This window comes from Plectrocnemia conspersa, unplaced genomic scaffold, assembly GCF_051122295.1.
Source record: "Plectrocnemia conspersa isolate PC_06_02 unplaced genomic scaffold, ASM5112229v1 ptg000011l, whole genome shotgun sequence".
Classification (NCBI taxonomy): Eukaryota; Metazoa; Arthropoda; class Insecta; order Trichoptera; family Polycentropodidae; genus Plectrocnemia; species Plectrocnemia conspersa.
The window spans coordinates 10796052-10816322 of record NW_028277175.1 but is presented as its reverse complement, the minus strand read 5'-3'; the positions used below and the strand labels follow the sequence as shown (position 1 = coordinate 10816322).

Below are 20271 nucleotides of genomic sequence, written 5' to 3'. Positions count from 1 at the left end.
TATAAAATATTATTACAGCTTACAATCAATATATGCATGATCTAGCTTGATTTTATTTTATTTATTCATCACTATATTCAACCGTAATATTAGGAAAATCTAAGAAAAACTTATTTGTTATATGCATGTAATAATCCCTCAGTCACAATAGAAATTGAAAAACATTACTCCATATGGGATTTGAACCTAGTAAATAATCTACTGAAAAACTTATTTTTTTAGATAATCAATTGATCCATACAACAAAACATCAAACTAAATTTATAATGCATTAGAAATAATTTAACACACACGACAGTTTAATTACACAAATTTCATGGCATCTAATGCCTTTATAATGACTGCAATTGTTTATTATTTTTTGTGGCTCAGGTCAACACTCTCTAAACACAACGATTATGTTACATTATCAAGAAAATAAAACATTTATTTCCTCAACGTCATTGAGGACATGGACGATTAATGTAAGGTGAAGATCACAAGCTAAGCAAGATCCAAAGGTGGGGGTCCAAGAGACCTAAACGCGACAAGCATTCAAAACGTCTCTCACCAACTAATCAATATGCTGTTGTTATTCAACAATTTTACGCCCCGCCACGACAAATTATTTATGAACAAAATGGTTCCTTTCAAATGCATACATATATTCGACTTCTCTCTTTTCACCACCGAACAATATAATTTCACTTAATTCTTGTGGCGTCCGAGCATAAATCATTCTTGGAGCTCGTGAGAAACACATACGAGATGACATTACGTACATATACATTTCACTTTTTTGCATTATTGTATTACGTTGCCAATATCATTAATATGTCATAGCAGTTGAATTGTCGCTTATAAAATATCGGTTTTTACCCCGATTTTTGTCATAGTTTTCATTGACAAAAAATGTTTATAATTAGTATAATAGATTTTACTGATTTACAAAATTTGATTTCAGTTTGGTGTCTCAATACATATTTGTTGATTATGTTTACTTCGTTATAAAGCACTGGGCTAACGCCTGGCATGTAGAAACAGAAGATTTACAAGAAATTAATAAATATACATATTGACTAACAGTACAAAATCTGATTATTTTCACATATAATGGGTAATAAAAATTTCTATGAATAATAAAAATATAAACTTTTACTTTTATGTGCGGATTTATAACGGATGCCATACTAGTTTATTATATTAAATCAACTATTCTCACTCGTAATGATAATAAAATAATGAATATTTTCTTATTTTGTATGTGAAATTTTTACACATGTGTATGTGACACAATGATGTCACTCTCAACACACGAAAAATAATATTTATATTTAGCTATACATTAAGTTATGGATAAACGTATGTTCCATTCTGTACACACCGAATCAAACTAATCAAAATAAACTACACATTTTATAGTATTTCTTAAACCAATGATTTTGCAACGTAGTTTGAATTGAACGTGGATGCATTTATTGTCTATAGAGATTAGTCAATCTGATTTTAATCAAATTAATAAAATATTAATTATTAAGCAAATTGTTTATCAATAGCAAAAAGATACATTTGCTTATAAACAGTGGTACTAGTAATTTAATTAGTTTTTAAACGTATTCATTTTTACAAAAATATGAATAACCTACTTAGATTGCTATTTATTAAGTATGCATAATATAAATTTTATAGTCATTAAAGTCACTATTTAAGTATTTTTACAAGCAATGTTAATTATACATGCACATCTAAAAGATGTTAAATTTATATATGTATATATTAATAAATCTTAATGCATAAAATTGATGCAATTTCCATTCAAAGGTCACGTTCTTACCTTAAAAAAAAATACCGTAAACTATTCAAACATCATCTCATTAAATATTTTGTTTGGAATTATTATTATATCATCCGTTGCTATGGTATTTAAAAATATATTATAGTAATTATGGGCAGGTACGCGTATTATCACATGGGACCATCGCTTAGTTCACATGCTTTCATTTTTCCTTCAATACATACGGTAGCTTATAATGTAATAACGGTTCAAATTCGAACAATTTTACAATCGAGTGTGTGTATACGCGCGTTTGTCTAGAGTGCGAAATTTTTCCGAAAACCATTGCGAAATGATAACAGAAAATATAAAAATTTACTGCCAGGTAAACGCAGAAGGAGAAAAAACACGCTAAGCTCGGCCTCGTGAGAAACTCAGTGAACTTGTCGTAATTATCAACAATGCAATTGAGTTTCGTTGCAAAATAATCATAAATGGCGATTGTTTTAATGATCTAATTAGACGTGAGATAAATCATTGACGTTTCGTCTATTTTGAGAGGGGAGAAATAAGAAAGAAGTAATTTTAATTAATTAAGATTTGTTTATGAAATAATCTGGAAACACAACAACATTACTAAAATCGTTTCCTAATATTGTGTAAATATTTATAATTACCTTATATAAAGTATAGCAGTAAGAATAGACAATTTTATTTTATTTAGAATTGTATGGTTTATTTACTCTCAATAATAGAAAATGTGTTTACTCGTATAAAAAAATCTGGTTAAAATTGTACACTCCTTTAAATGCTGAAGTAATTATTGTCTCAATTTAGTAAATTTATATAAAATCATAAATCAAATACACATGTTTTATGTTCTTTATCTAGTATTTTCATTGCTGTGGCAGATATAAAATCAACCTTATTTTTCTAAATATTACTTAGGATTTTTCATAAAATATAATTGTCCTTTTGAAGCATTTTGAAAGCAAAAAATATAGAATAAATCCTCTCAATATGTTACGTTTATTTACGACAACCAATTTTCAGACATTTTTTTACTAATAATAACTTCAAATGATCATTAAGGACGAAATAGGGTAGTCCGTAACGTCTCAGACTAATAACTCTGTGGTTTAGGGTTCAACCCCCGGCAGCATAATTATAAAATTTAATATTATTTTCATTAATTTAAAATAAATACAAAGTTTCTGCAACCACAAAATATTTTTTTTCCTCATTTTTGTTTGTCGACTATTAGTTACTATGGCCATATCTGTTATAAATAACATTAATACATGAATATAAATTTGTCGAAACAAAAAAGGAAACAACTGTAGATAATGTAGTGGTATATCCAAGAAACCAATGACTACCTGCGTTGTTTTAACACACTTTATAAATAATACAAAACAGTGTTTTTAGAGTGAGTCAAAGATTTTACTACAAATATTATCGAATAGTTGGACATATGTTTTAATAACGAACAGCTTAAAAACATAAATTCAAATATTTGAATTGTAGTCTCTGACCCGAACGCAGACTCCTTGCTGACCCTCTAATAAAGGCCGGTATCCATATAAGTAGCTCAAAAATCTGCTATCATGGTGGAAGAGAGCTCTCTGAAGGATGCCACAGATGTAAACGTAAACTTCTGGCTGACTCTTTAAGAAAAAACCTCGCTCCAGAGATGCAGCAAGTACTCTGCAGTCTCAGGGAACCTCAATGGGGGATGTCTAATGGGGTTTTCAATAAAGCAGCCGATGGGCTCTCTGTGTGGTCCCAAATTTCACGTCAGTCAGAACTATTGGTATCGGTTCCGTAACAAAACGGCACAGGACAAAATCGTACCGACAAAACAGCGCAACACATATATACAAAAACATTTAAAAAAGAAACAAAAAATATTATAAGATAAAATAAAAATCGTTCCCATGTAATTTTTTTCTGAAAATGGACATTTGCACTTTCGCTGATTCTTAGATATTATTTTTAGTATAAACTATGTAATTAAATTTAATTTGTCGATTCTCGTTATTACGTTTCACGTGTGAAAAAAAATATATATTTTTTTTTTAATTGAAATAGACTTTATCTGTCGCAAAAAGAAAAGTATAATAGATCATACGATTATAAATGATTTACAACAAAACACCTCACATCGTATTAAAGGTATAGAATTTTAAATTTCTTAATTATTCCTAAGCATGCCAAAAAAGTGATACATTCAAATACTACATATATATGTATGTATGTACATACATATATAAAAAAACACGCCACTTAAAAATTAGACTTAAAATAATAATCAATCTGTTTACTTAATATCACAAGAACCTATAAATAAGTAGCGATAATCAACAAGTTAATTTGTAAGCTTCTCACTTTTTTTTAATTCAATCAAGCGATACAACTTTTAATTTTTTTAATCTAGTTTACAGGCTTTATTAAAAAAAACTCGATTTAAGAATATAACTTTGTTCAAAAATGGTTTAATTTGACTTGACATTTGATTGAATAGGTTAAAATGTTATTATGAACACAACATCTACAGGTATGCCTACCTAAAAAATATATTTATATTTTAATATAGAGCTTGATCATATATTAAAAACTTGTTTTGCGTATGAGTTAAATATCCTGTATGCTGACATTTGATTTGATCATGTAAACCACGTTATAATTGCTCTCGAAAAAAGGCAACTAGAGCGCGAGATCTCGCGGTTTGGCGACCTTCAAAGAGGGAAGATTTACCGCTTCGAAAATGAATGAAAATGTTGTAAGAAACTCCCACCAAACTACACCCCCTCTACTACTACCACCATAGTGATTGTAATGGTGATACTGCTGAGAATCCTACCATCAGAATAGACCCGAGTGTCGCAGTGCATTGCGGGTGACCGGTCACAGAAGACCGCCTCAAAAAATAAAAACAATATTATACATTCTCAGTGATAGTGAAAACCTATAGAAAAGAAACACCTATAAATAGATTCAACATTTGAGGCACTAAACATCACTCAAGGTATGTAAATATACAAACATCCTTTTATCATATTAATAATAGATTTTGATATAAATATAACCATTATTGAATAATTTTATTAATTTGTTATTATCATCGATTAGTTTGTTTTGTGACACAATTGTTCAATGGACACAATATTTTAAGATCTATATTATATAAAAAATTGCTAAAGTATTTTTTCAATCGGAACGCAAGCATGATTTACTCTAAATCGACAGTTTGCCGCTTATTTTATTTCCGTGTTAAACTTTATTTAAATATAGTTATTATCACTGTGCAATAATACTTAACTCATGTTACACAATAACTGAAAAACATAATATAAGTACATATACCATACAGTTTTATTATGCTGATAAAATCTACTTATTCGATTTAGTAAATTACTTAATTATATGTTTGTTAATTATCACATTTTTTTTATTTTAAAATATAAACCTAAAAATGACAAAAAAATTATAATAAATTATATTTAATACAATACTCCTATTGCTGTACCATAATAGGCTTTCGATAAAGAATATAAAAATATATGCCTTTATTTAAATACAATAAAAACAGAAAATTTGGAGTAAAAGTAAAGATATATGGCCACAATTGATTATAAGTTGAAAGAGCATGGGTTTAAATCCCATATGAAACATACTTTGCCATATTTTTCCGATACATATAGAATTAAATAACATGTTGGATTTACTTTTACCCTTATTCTAATAAGTGTTGTAGCCTCAACAGTATTTAATTTTAATTAAACTAAGGCTTTCAACGCTAAACATTCAAAATTTAAGATAATTAAAAATTTGGAACTGTAAAATTAAGCTTAATCAACTATCAGATTTTATACTGCTACAATATATAATAGTATCTCATCCATGTAATTTTAATTGATTTTTGAGATTTTTATTAACAAATTTCATTACTCTTGAATCCACGCGTGATCGTGATAAAAAATAATTAATGGCGCAATATATTAAGTATTCTAAATTACTAATCATCTTGATTACCCTTTACTTTTGTATTGCCTAATATATATTATACATGAGGTATCCTATTTTATTTTACAAAAAAATTAAAAAAAAATTAAAAGAACAGTTTTGGTGCACATCTTAAATAGATAAGTACCATCCGATTTTTTCCAGCTCCTCGTGGCTAACGCCAAATACATTATTGTGTTTGGGAAGCTCGTTGAGAAGCTGTATGACTCGTACAAGACGAGCTTTCTCAAGCGTTGATGTCCTGGCCGCAACGGTCAAGAATAAGGGAAGTGATAGCGATATGTCACTCACAGTTGAAAGTCTCTGAGCACTGGTTATTAATTTTATTGAGTAGACGCTACACTGAGAATGCAATTAATTGTGTCCTAACTAGATATTTCAATAAAACCAGAATTTTCAATACCGGTACTACCTAGATAAAAAAGAGTCAATACCGTTATTAACATTAATAATATTTTTTTATTAATTTGTAATAAAAAAATATTGTTTATTCATTCAAAGACATTCAAAGTATATGCTGTAATATATTGTAGATTGTTAATACATGCTTGCGAATTATCCATAAAAAATGAAGGATTTAGGAATATTTGAAGTGACACGCGCTCCGCATAACGAAGCCGAACATCCTTGACGTCATATCGCAAATTTTGGCGATGTCCATAGGTGTAGAAAATTTTCATTCCTGCCTGAACGTCACACAAGTATCTTTATTTGATACACCTCCGCATAAACTATAAAAGAATTCCACTAGGCGAGTGGGTCTGGAAAACGTTAAAACATGACACTTAGCAATGCTGAAATGTAGTTGATTGTCAATCGACCACCTTCACAGCGACTCCAGGTCTTTTTGTAAAGAGAGTGAATCTGAATTTGACTAGTCTGAAACACTTTCAGGTCATCAGCATTTATTTATGAGTGATTAATTGCCACATGCATTTTATTAATAAGGAGAAAAAATAGCAAAGGACCCAGATTGCATCCCTGTGGTATTCCAAATGAGCGAAATAATTACCGGAGCGACGACTGCCATAGCTTATATGTTATCTCTAGAATCAATATTATAAATGTTCATACTAATAGTTGTTTCAACATACATATATGCATAATAATGTCCATTCTTTTGAAATAAAACTATTCCATATTCATTTTTTTTAATATAGCCGTGTTTCACTTATATTATGATTTAACGAAAAAAACTATTCAGTTAAGTAATTTTAATTTTTAGACATATGCATAAAATTTCTAAAGGAATTAAATGTGTCATTTATGATATAGATACAAAATATTTATATTTTATAATATTATTATATTAAAATAGTTTTCTAAAATAATAATAAAATATAAATTAAATAAGCCCCATAATTGCTTAACAAGTTTTGCATATTAAAACGAGCAAATTATGCGATTATTACGAAAATTTCAATGTAAATTTTTCATAGCTCCTAACTAGATAACAAGACAAACAATACGAATTTGAGGCTCTTCACGCTCCATTATCGCTCACGATACGGATCGTTCATGGGAAAAAGAGTACCAAAAGGTTTCTTTTTTTTTATTACTGCGTCCAAAGGTGAAATCATATTTTTGCATTTCACAATCGCGCATGTATACATTTTTGAGCGGATTCTGTGCCAAAACGACTTCTATTGTACAATGTTTTAGTGGCGTAATGCATTCCCGGAAAGAACAATTACACGTGTGATGATTCTTACTCGAAGAACATATCAAAAAATACGTGGAAAATGTTGACTGCATAAATAATTTTTTAATAAATAAGTGTACAATAGATTTATTTTGATTTGCTTCATATTAAAATATGTCTATCGATGTAATATGACTATTAAATCTTAATCATAAGAAAATCCAGCACTAAAAAGGTAATGACTTTTTTAACACTATTTCTGTGAATTACCTCTGATATAATATCAAATAAATTATACTACACTACGTGATTTTCCGACTATGTATCATTTCAAAACAGATTTTTATTTTATATTTTATATCTGAATTCATACCAAATTACCTAAGAAGAAGATACTGTGATCGACCCATCAGAGTATATTTGGCCTATAAAATGTTTGAGATTTAACGTTTTGTGCAAAACGGCTCAATTTAATGGATATGTAAACTATATATCTATATGCAGAAATTTAGACTAAATGCACATATTTAAGACTAGTCTTTTAAAACCAGACAAAATTTTACATTTTCACGTTACTAAATACAAAGATCCATATGAGATTCGAATCCGTATCTTTCAGATGCTAATCACTTACTTATACTTATATAACACAAGAAAAAAAATAATTGATATTTGTTTAATACACTTTTTATAGAAGTGGTAAACATGCTTTTTATATCAGGTAAAATGATGACTATACTATAAAAAAAAGGAATAACTAATTTTACTATGAGTTTCAAGAAAATTAATTTAGAGGTTGCTTAAGAACGTCGTAAAATATAATAAGATTCAAAGGCAAAAATATGTCGAAAATAAGTTGCTTTTTTTATAAAAATTTACCTCAAACCATTAAAAATATTATGCTTTTAGAATATATAGAAGAAATAGTTAAGACATGAATTTATCTGTATTAAATTTTAGTGAAAAAATATGTATAAGTTATAGATTCACTCTCTAATGAAATGTGGTCTATTAAATCTAATTGAATTATAAAACACTGTAATTTTATATTAAAAAAATGTTTTAATCTCTAAATTAAAAATAAATGTAAATTTAACACGGAAATAAATTATATATTATATCAATTTATATACTTGAGTTCAGACATTTTTTTTAATTAGTTAAACATTCACACACAATTATTTACCATATTTTATTCATCTATATCAACAAAATGTAAAGACTGTAATTTTTGCTTAACTCATTATACACGAGGTTGAGATTTGTGCAATTTCATCTTACAATTACCTTAAAAAATATCGATAAAAACGTTCACGATCTACTGATACTCTACTCCTTCAAACATAAAACATAAAATTGCATTTTAATTAATTCATCTATTAAGTTTAACCTCGTTAGATTGCATTCTATTGAAGTATAGGAAATAATTATTATTTGTTAAAAATAGGCACACAATAAAAATGAAATGTTATAGAACAATAAAGGTCTTGTTAAAATAACAATAATAGTTGGTTCTCTGCATAATTTAGGCCAAATTGCATTCAATTAATTTAAAAATACGTATTATATAATATTTTAACAATAATTATATTAATTATAATAGTAGCCCTCGAGCTAGCTTAATACATTCAATTAAAACAATAGGCAGTGTTGCCATAAACGAAAAATTACTATTAGCGTTAGACTTTTGTGCAACAAATTTGTACGTGCATAAAAATAAAGATAAAGGCAATTAGGAGTAATTTGTAATAATAATTATCGTCCGCTCCACTTGTATGTGTGCTTTAATGAGCTTTAATTACGACAAATGCTTTTAAGATAAGCATTTTATTTTAATATTTTCACCCCATTATATTATTTAAAAGTTACATTTTCCAAATAATTGCCTCTCTAAGGTCAAAACACACAATAATTTCGCAACACTGATCTAAAAATATCAATCATCGAAAACGATCGCTGATCGTGATATGTCGAACGTAATCCCCCCTTTTTATTTCGCGTTGATGAGTTTTTAAATGTTAACTGGTCGCTTTGTCGTATTTCGACACGGCCGATATCGGACGCGTTATGACTCATTTAAAAAATCTCAGACAGCACATGCGAAACGAAAATGGCGCGCGATTCAAACGCACACGTGGTTTTGTCTCCGATATTAACCGTGAGAATAGCTACGATGTTGCATCACGATTTTTTATAAATCAGTCTAGATACCGATGAATTATTATGAATTGCTCCAGATTTAATATGATCGTCTGAAAAAAGATCTAGCGTGCACAATCCATTAAAAACGACATGAATGCAGATTAAATCAAACACTTTAGCTATTACGCATACAATGATATGATACAGTGAGAAAGTGTAGAAGAAAATGTGCACACTAAACATAGTAACAGGGAAATATTGATTTAATAACCTCAATCATACGTTTATGATTAAGAGTACATTCACCGATGATTTATAATACATTATATTTTCCTTTACGATTTTGTATATGGTTATCTGCTTATGGACATTGAATCATCGTGATTGATTTTAAATTGGTTTGGTTTAACACATCGCGGCAGAACCAGCGCGCTTTCCAGTTTCTCAAACTGTGTTTTATTATAACTATTGTATACTGTTAAAATATTTGAGCTTTAAAGTCAATAAAATGAAATAATATTGTTGTATGTCATAAAAACACGCTGTTTAAATTTCTAAATAAAATAAAAATCTCAAAAAAAAATTAAAATATTAAAAAAGGGCATTTTAAAACTATTATTAAAATGCGTTTTAATAATAGCTTACATGCTTATAAGCGTTTTGAAATAACTGGACATTTATTATATCATTGTTCTTCGATTTTATCTGTATTAATCAATATTTTTAAAGCCTTCCATGACATATCACAAAACTTCTATTCGTTCTAGCATAACAAATCACAAATTTAATTAAAATGCCTCAGGGTACAAAGATTTTTTAATGTCATGTTACGTAAACATCCAATAAAATGTCAGCCTTGCATTGACATTTATAATTACGATACTTATTAGTTATCAAATATCTTAAATTATTATTTCTTTTAAATAGTACGTTTAAAATCGCCACTTTTTAAGTCACAGCTGTTTTTGTATTTTAGGTGTAAGACTCCCAAAAACAAACATGTAAGTTATAGCATCCACTATAGACTAGGTTTAGTGTGTTCTTTGAAATAAATACCCTCGAATTAGGAGATATAGAACCAACAAGCATACATTATTCACAGCAACCTATGTAGTCATAAATGTGAATATTTGACATTTGTAGATATTATCTAAAATGTATAGAATTAGGTTAGGCAGGAATATACTTAATAAATATACTTTGCTATGTTACATATGTCCTTCATAAAAATATCTTTACCTACTATTGCATATAAGACATTATAAAATTATTTTTGATCAACTACAGTTTTTTATAGTAAAAATCATCACTACTGGTATAATTGCTATAAATAAGAGTATATCTCGAAGTTTTTTACTTTGAGCTATTCATTGTAATCATTCGAGTGTGATTGAGTAAAAAATCCAGCACAGAAACACTGTGTAGTTGAGCCCTTACTATTAGAAACTTTTATTTCGCGCAATGTATTTGCTGCGTCAATAAATTTTAATTATTACCTGTCACATTACTATTGTGATGAATGTCGTGGCGCGTTACGTGGTTCAACTAACATTTCATTGTTGAGATTCACTTTCGTTCTTCGGGATGACCCTATTCCCACAATCGCTGGAGCATCGTCTCTTTCGTCATGAATTTATTTAGTACAACGGTGGAACAATGCTAAAAATGCTATAGCAAAAAAATCATCTCAAATGATTGATTCCTCTTAAATCGTTATAAAAACGGAGACATGTAGGCAATTAAAGAGACTTGCAGTGCGTATGTGGCATTGTTTGAAATTGTGCGCTTTCCTGTATTGCATGTGTTGGCTGATAACCGACCGACAAGATAGAAAGTTGACCGGCTCCCTATAACATTCACTATATCATACATGCTGGACGTTGCTAACTAAAAAATGTAAGAAAATTAATTTAATAACTAAATTAATCGGGACACATTCTTTAAAATAAATCTATGGATTTTGCATATTTTTTTAATAATCTACTACAGATAGACATGCTTTAACAAATACTTAACAACAACAAAAAAATTTTTACTAAGTTCTGCTAGATTTTGGTATTGTCGTAGCAATTCTCAATCTCGTTCGTCCAGAGAACCAGCTCCACGTTGCTGACATTAAATATATCAATGTGCAATGCCAGCATATTATGGAGCCGGGGGGCAACAATGAGTTGGCTAATGCGGACGTTAGAAGAAGGCGCGATGGTGACTCTCGAAAACGTTCCGAAACTCAAAACTGGAATTTCTCGAGAATAGTTGTAATATTAACAGTACCTATCGGCAGTTTTAATAAATATAAAGCAACATACAACTTTCTGTGACAACTTATCGAATCGTATCCCAACGCTCCTAAAAGTAAGGAACTAGGATTAGAACGGATAATAACCAAATATCCCCATATAAAGATATCTCAAGAACCATTTCTGAACTTTTTAATTAAAATAGAATATTTTGCTAATCAGCGATTCAAATTATAGATCCCGATTCAAAAATGATGCGAACTAAAGTGGTATAGAAGTCTCGAAAAACTGACGATGCATTCCTCATAACAAAGCTGAGCATCTTGGAAGATTTATTACGTCGCTTTACGTTCACAGAGAACCTCCACATGCTCTCAAAAGTATTCTAAGGTCCTTAGTATAAATTTGTTCTGTTAGTAAAAAATGTTCCCGTCAAGATTATAGGGATATTCTGCTACTGAATTTAATTTTAATATTATATTTTCCGACACTAAAGGGCAGATGGTTGACAAAACTCCATATCCATAGAAAACGTAAATCACATTGTAGGAAAAAAAAAATAGTAACAGATCGAATGCATATAAACAATTTTAATTCATCGGCATATATAAAATCTGGAATTGTAACTGTAACTGGGATCGAATAATGAAACCCTTGATGAGCTCCCGTAGGAGTGTAGGTTTGTGTTTTTATTTTCTGAATATCCCTGCACAAACAATCTCTACAGTTTACGATTCTGACTCATTTTTTTCAAAATGTAAAACAACGCACTAAATATGACATGACATATGACATTAGATTATATCCGCATTTGTATCTAAGTGTCTTTTTATTAAGTTGGTGGGTGGTGTCGACAACCCGCCAAAGCTCGAAGACATTCGGCTACAAGTATGGTTCTCAATTATTCGTAGTTTTTAACTATTCGTATATTGAATAAAAAATATATGAAGCATTCGAATATTCGTATTTTTTCTGTTTTTACCGATATTAATTTATTTAACCAATAAGTGAAAAAAAAACCAATTTATTACCTGTAAAATATTATTTAATTACAAAATAATTATTGCTGAATAATATTGTTTTAATTTTATAAAATATGCATAATACAATACTGTGATTACTGATCAGTGAGGGCGTCAAAATAAAAATGCTTAATTTATTATTTTACTTCCTTTTTGATCAGGGGCGTATTTTCGAGAATATCAAAAGCAAATAATCAACGAATATAGGAGTTACTTGCGACAAATATAAATATTGCCGCTTGTATTGTTTTCTAAGTATACAATTTGCAACTGTTTGTCGGTCAACTATTAGCAAATGAATACTAAATTTAAAAAAAAATAAAGGCGCATTAAGAAACATGGATTTTGGAGCGGCACTAGTCATTCGGGCATTTTGAGAAAAAAAATCATTCGAGATAGTATAAACAATTATTTTACGAATATTTGGTCAATTAATCGAAAATTCGTAAAATTGAAAATGGAGCGAATAATTCGAATAATCTAATATTCTAATATTCGATTAAGAACCGTAACTACTAACCTTAGAGTGCGGGGTCTTGTTCATGCCCTTTGTAGCCAGCACATCAGCGCTTGAAAATGCTCCTCTTCCACTAGTCATCCAGCTTCTCAATGATCTTGTCAAACACAAAGATGTTTTCGGCGATAGCTAAGAGGAGCTGGAAAAAAATGTAGGTAGGTGTATATTTTAGGTGTGCACCATAACTGTTTTTTAAATGTTTAATTGTATATTTATTGTCTGTATAATAGCCATCGTGACGCATTAGGGAAATAAAATAGAAAACAAATATCACGTTGATGAGTTAAATTGCATTCGCTAAGCAATAATCAATAATAGACAATGCACAATGTTTTATTAGATAAAAATTTCTTAGGAAGAAGATTATTTAAATAAACGTATTATGCTATAATAACTTTAATCGCCATGCGTAACGACGGTAGCTTGAGATTAGCGTTTTTTCCGCGATACGACACCCCAACGTATAACCGATAATCTGTTACGTGCTAATGCCTCATTGTTGGTGCGCTGTCTCTTTATTGTTTTTAGATGGCAGCTGACATTGTCGCACCGCCGTTGCGCAGCCATAACGAAAACAATAGCAGCTTTCTATGTAACTTCTCTTCCTCCATTTACGCACATCAGATTAATCTGAATATGCCGCAAAAGCGCGGCTTAGGGCCAAATCCTACGTGACATTAACCCGTAATGGTGCTGAGTGAGAATAAAAATGGCCGCTGTTAATTTTGATTATACGTTTTTTTCATACACACAATGAACCATGGGAGCGCTCGCGTGCTGTTTAAAAAATGAAATATATAATCATTTTAATTATCACGCCGCACAACACAGGCGTTAAGAACAACTCTAATGAAACCTACGCGTTTGATGTTTGTCACGTGACCCCATATTTAAAATGACCGGCCGTGTATTAAATTTATATAATAATATTATCGCGAAGCGAAAATAAAAAACGCGTTTTTAACTGCGTGCGTGATCGACTCTGTCGTCAAAGGAAAACGGTCATTAACATTTTTTTCACGGTACAAATTGCTGGGAAAATCGATTAATTAGACCGTGAGCGCAAAAACTTAATTAATCTTAGATATGAAAGCGAGATTGACCAGCAATGCAAACCTTTCATGTATAATTTTAAAATATAATAATATTTAATAATTTAATACGTACATCGCAACGCAATCAGCTATGCCAACCTAATTTGTGAAAATGTCATAACAATCAATAAAACGAGCATAATCTTTGAAAAAAATATATATCATCGAATTGATAAAATAGGTAAAAAAATATTATTTTTAATCACAATTTATTTATCCCTTAAAATTTTAACAAACTATAATATTTAAACCAATTAAATCATATTTTTTTATAATATATACGAGGAATTAGCACACAATTAAAACACTCCTCATTTGTTTATATAAATACAACAGAGCTTCTACCTAGCGACAGAGTTTTTTTATTTCAACGTCAAAGAAGTCATAGAAGTATGTTTTTATTTCGACACCCAACGCGCGCAGAGTTACTGATAGCCTAATATTTCGGTATTTAATCATTTACGCAGTTTTGAACACTCTTTCTGTTTATTTATTTTTAATCTTCGTCGTTACATAAGCCGTTGTAAAATCATTAATATCTGGTCCCAGTATACTGGAACAAGATATTAATGATTATACTGGTCACAGTATACTACCTTTTTAACTAAAAATAGTTAATTGTACAAAATATATAATTTATCAAAAATGTATATGTCTGTATTCGACGACGGGGTGGAATTAGCTAGACTGGAAACATCGTCAAAGTGGTCGCTGGATTGAGAGTCTTCATCGTAGTCGTTAATGATTCAATTGGTGATTTTGTTTATCTGCGAGTGATTTGTAATGTGTCGTATCTTTTATGATTTTTTTTCTTAATATGAATTCTGAACAATTCATTCCGAGATTTTGTTTTATCATCAACTCGGCTTCCATTTTTTTACAATCAGCTTATTTCTATCTTTAAACTAAGCACTCGTCATTAGAGTAAAATTCTTTTCAGATGTTTCATTTGCATGTGTAATAGTTAACATGTATTCGATAATTTATTGTGGAGAAGATTAAAAAAAAATAAACTTATCTTTTATTACACGGTAATTGCCTTTCAATTAACACTTATGCGGGACGTCTGGCATTCCTAGTCTAACTAGACTTTAAATCACACCCTTCAGTAAAAGCCGGTATCAAGACTTCCACATTAGGAGACCGTCCGATAATTACGAAGGATATGCCATTAGTGTTTTTTTCTAGACTAATTTCGAAGCTTATGAAGAAAGGAGCTTAAAGTGTTTTTGTGGTAATTGATGGCTTTTGAAAGTTTTCGTAGCTAATGTGCATTACAGGGTGCTCTGCCGATTTCTAATGTTCTGTTAAGCCAAACCATGAACTTCTGTTAATATTTAAATGACATTGTTGTAACCCCCATAGACTAATGATAAATTTTGAATCCAGGATTTTCATTGTTAATTAAAGTTAAGTTTAGGTTATAATATTTTTTTATTAGATATTATTATGTTTGTAATAATATTATTCACGTAAAATAAAAGATCACTGCTAACGTTTTGACAATAAATTTTAGCAGCAGTTTTTTTTTATTTCACATAAGAAACGCTTTAGAACAATAATTGACACGTTCATTTTAAGCAAACACTGCAAGCACCATTGCAATTGTAAAGTTTCGTGTAATCCCGTAAAATATGAATACATTTTTCACTAACGTTACCACAAATATCAATTGCCATAGTCCTGATGTTTTTCATATTAGATAACCAATTTAAGAATCATGTTATTACAAAGGTATTAAAAAAATATGAATATTTCTGTATAAAGGTATTAAAAAAAAAAATATGAATAATCTTTTTGTATTTATCTTCTAATTCTTTACATATATTTTTTTATTTGCACGACTTTTAAGTGACTCTTTTGATCTTAAAACATTAATCAAATCACTTTGAAACAACCATAGTTCAAGCACTAAAATCAGCAATAGCTCAATCCATTCACTATATTATTTTAATCGTTATAATTGCGTGATTTAAAAGGTTCCGTATGTTCCACTTATGAGCATTAACTCGTGACAATCTCACGTAAAGCCCCCGAGCTTCACTAGATAATTGACCATTACAAATATTATTAATTTACTTAGATGTCATGTGAATGTCCCATGACTCAGCCAGGGCCGACTTTGGCCGGAACTTGCGGTGGAGGTGCCTTCATGCTGTTCATGGGCCTTTTGGAAGTATTTTTAAGAAGCCAATGCGATTTGGAAGATCCCTGTGGTAGACCTGAGGTATTTAAATATATTATATGTTACAATAATTTTATATTTTAAGCAATTAATGTGTTTCTTATAGTATCGGAGAGAAATGGACGATCGTTATGACTTCATCGTGATTGGGGGAGGATCTGCCGGATCGGTTATAGCTGCAAGATTATCAGAAATTCCGCAATGGAAGGTTTTACTCATCGAAGCCGGTAATTGGTTCAGTCAAGTCCTAAAACAGTCGTTGCGAGTCACGACCAGTTACGCGATTTCGTTACACTTTTATTGGATCAAATTTATGCATGGAGAAAGTTTTCCACGATTCTGAAAATGTATTATAATACGTCACATTTTATTCTCAAGGTCCAATATTTATTTTATATAACATACAATAGTCTAAAAAACGTAATTCAATTACATCTTTATTAAAAATATAACAATGAAGCTATTGTATGTTATATAAGTTGAGATGTTCGACAGATTAAATCATAAAATGTTAAGCAATTCCTCTGAAAAAGTGTTGTTGTATAATGATGTATATAATGATGAAAATTCGTGTAAAGCGAGATGCAATTATTCAATATTCATATACCACAACGGTGATTATCACGTGTATTTTATTTATGGTAATTCGCCTTTGTTACGCTTACAAGAGGTTAAACGTCAAATTCGTGCTCGACGCGACCATCTTCCTCGTCTCTCTTTCTATGTGGCAAAAACGAGAGTGAAGCTGATTTTCTCTGTTTATACAGTGGTTGTGTTATTGTTAGCGATGCTCTGCATAATTTAAAGATCATGTTGTATTGTTCAGGCATGGACGAACCGACGGGGACACAAGTGCCATCTATGTTTTTGAACTTCTTGGGGTCTTCTATCGATTGGGGATATCGCACGGAACCTGAATCTGGAGCTTGTCTTGGAGAGAAAGAGAGAAGATGCTATTGGCCGAGAGGAAAGGTATATTACGATTGTTTACTTATCAGAAATGGATGTTACTAAAGTAATATAGAACAAAAACCATGAATTTTATGACATCAAATAAAAGTGAAAACCTTTATTGTTAATTCAAAGTTCTAAACTTATGTTTCTCAACATATAATAATCTCAAAGTTCACGCGTTTCGTTCTACCAATTTACCACATGTTATAGTTGGTATCTAATTATAAAACAAGAAAATACAAAAGGTGCCTGACTGCGTTTTCACAGATGATGCAACGATTGTTATTGCCGCATCCCTGCACTAATTACCACTGTATCTAATTGCCCCTCATTTTGCTAATTTTGTCACGACACGTCCGTAACCTAAATTATGCAAATTACATGTGATCTAGCCAGCTTGCAACACCTAATTTATCCAATTTTCTAAATCAGGTCTTAGGTGGCACCTCAGTGATGAACGGCATGATGTACATTCGAGGATCCAAGAAAGATTTCGACGATTGGGCAGCTGCTGGTTGCACCGGCTGGAGTTATGATGAAGTTCTGCCATATTTCCTCAAATCAGAAGACAATAAGCAACCTCATCAAGTCGATAGAGGCTATCATGCTGTCGGAGGACCTCTAACAGTCAGTCAATTCCCATACCATCCGCCACTATCTTTTGCGCTACTTAAAGCTGGAGAAGAACTTGGTGAGTTTATTAAGCGAAATTTTATTGTATGTTCCACACAATATACTTAACATCTCAATTATGTAGGATATCAAGTTCGAGATGTCAATGGCGAATATCATACTGGATTCACAATCGCCCAAACCACAAACAGAAACGGCTCCAGATTGTCTACAGCTCGTGCTTTTCTGCGGCCAGCTCGCTCTCGTCCAAACCTCCACATCATGCTCAACACCACCGCCACTAAAATTCTCATTAACCAAACCACAAAGATGGCTTACGGCGTCGAAGTCATAAACTCTTACGGAGAAAAACAAGTAATTTATGCCAACAACGAGGTCATTCTAAGGTATACATCGTGATTTGTGGTTAAACATAATTATATAAGCACTAACGTAATTAATCAATTCAGCGGAGGTGCTGTGAATTCGCCACAAATGCTTCTACTCAGCGGAATCGGAGCTTCTGAAGAACTGAATAAAGTGGGAATTGAACCAATACACGAATTACCAGCTGTAGGACGCAATCTTCACAATCATGTCGCATTTTCTTTGAACTTTTACATTAACGACACAAACACTACTCCGCTCAATTGGGCTACGGCTATGGAATATTTATTATTCAGAGATGGTCTAATGTCCGGAACTGGCATATCTGAAGTTACAGGTTTAGTGAACACCAAATACGCCGATACAACAATCGATCATCCGGATCTTCAATTCTTCTTCGGAGGATTCTTGGCAAACTGCGCTAAAACTGGACAAGTCGGCGAAAAGATCGACAATGGTACCAGATCGATTCAGTTTTATCCTGCTGTTTTGCGCCCAAAGAGCAGAGGATATCTCACGCTCGCTTCTAAAGATCCATTGAAGCATCCTAAGATATACGCTGGATACTTCACTCATCCTGATGATATCAAAGTTTTAGTCGACGGCATCAAGATCGGATTGAAGATTTCCGAAAGTAAATCTTTGAGGAAATTTGGAATTAAATTAGATACCACGCCAATATCTGGATGTGAAAATATTAAATTCGGATGTGATGCTTATTGGGAATGCGCTGCCAGAACTGCGACAGGTCCTGAAAATCACCAAGTCGGCAGTTGCAAAATGGGAGCTTCTGGTGATCCAACAGCAGTTGTAAACAATCTACTTCAGGTGTGTTTCATAAATTATTCGGCTAATATTTAGTAAGAAACATATTTAAATATCGTTTTTTTAGGTCCAAGGTATTGATAGATTGCGTGTAGCTGATGCTAGTGTCATTCCATCGATCACATCAGGGAACACGAATGCTCCTGTTATTATGATTGCTGAAAAGGCAGCAGATATGATCAAGATGCGATGGCTAGAACAACAAGCGGTGAGATGATTTGATTTAATAATATTGTTTATATAATTTTGACAATGTTAGCAATTTTAATTTCAGGGACAATATCCATTAGAAGCTACAAAAAACTTTTTGAACGGAGTGTTTCATAACAACGAGTTCCAACCGCATCCAGCGGCTTTAGTACGACAGTGGCGCTCTTGGAAATAGATTAATTTGTGTTAATATTTATTATGTTTAAGAATTGTATATATTAACAAATATTTTGTATTGTTTTATAGAAAAATTATATATAAAAAAATGTTAATTAAAAATCACAGAATTCAAATAGATATTTTTTACAAAATATGATCTCTGCAATATAATTAGATAAACAAATATGTTCAACTTAAGGACAAATTAATAAAATGTTTTTATAGTATTTTATTTTCAAGTCAACTTACAAATTATTTATATTAACGACATCTCTGAGTATAGAAAAGTATTAGTAATAATAAAATATGTTTCACTACTCTATAAAAAGCTGTATAATATCTGTATTTTTTTAATTATATTTGTACATATTAATATTAATTTATATTTTGAACTCCTTATTAAGTTAATTTTAATATGGTAAAAAAATAATTCATCCTGTAGTTGTAGTAACAGTGCGGGAAGAGTCAAGTTAAGCAATATTTTGAGAATGGTGATTCATTGG

At 30.8% G+C, this 20271-nt stretch overlaps 1 protein-coding gene across 2 annotated transcripts; it reads left to right on the top strand.

Moving 5' to 3' along the window:
- The first annotated feature begins 4653 nt into the window (after nucleotides 1-4653).
- On the top strand, nucleotides 4654-19968 carry Gld (Glucose dehydrogenase). Of its 2 annotated transcripts, none has more exons than XM_088196564.1 (9): nucleotides 4654-4781; nucleotides 16520-16663; nucleotides 16728-16848; nucleotides 17448-17593; nucleotides 18008-18266; nucleotides 18333-18594; nucleotides 18658-19402; nucleotides 19467-19607; nucleotides 19674-19968. In XM_088196564.1, exons 2-9 carry the CDS (start codon nucleotides 16520-16522, stop codon nucleotides 19782-19784), a joined length of 1929 nt encoding a protein of 642 aa, XP_088052690.1. In that variant the 5' UTR covers nucleotides 4654-4781; the 3' UTR covers nucleotides 19785-19968. The 2 variants fall into 2 exon arrangements, with proteins under 2 accessions (XP_088052690.1, XP_088052691.1); XM_088196565.1 differs by having other exon boundaries at nucleotides 19659-19771.
- Nucleotides 19969-20271: the final 303 nt, after the last annotated feature.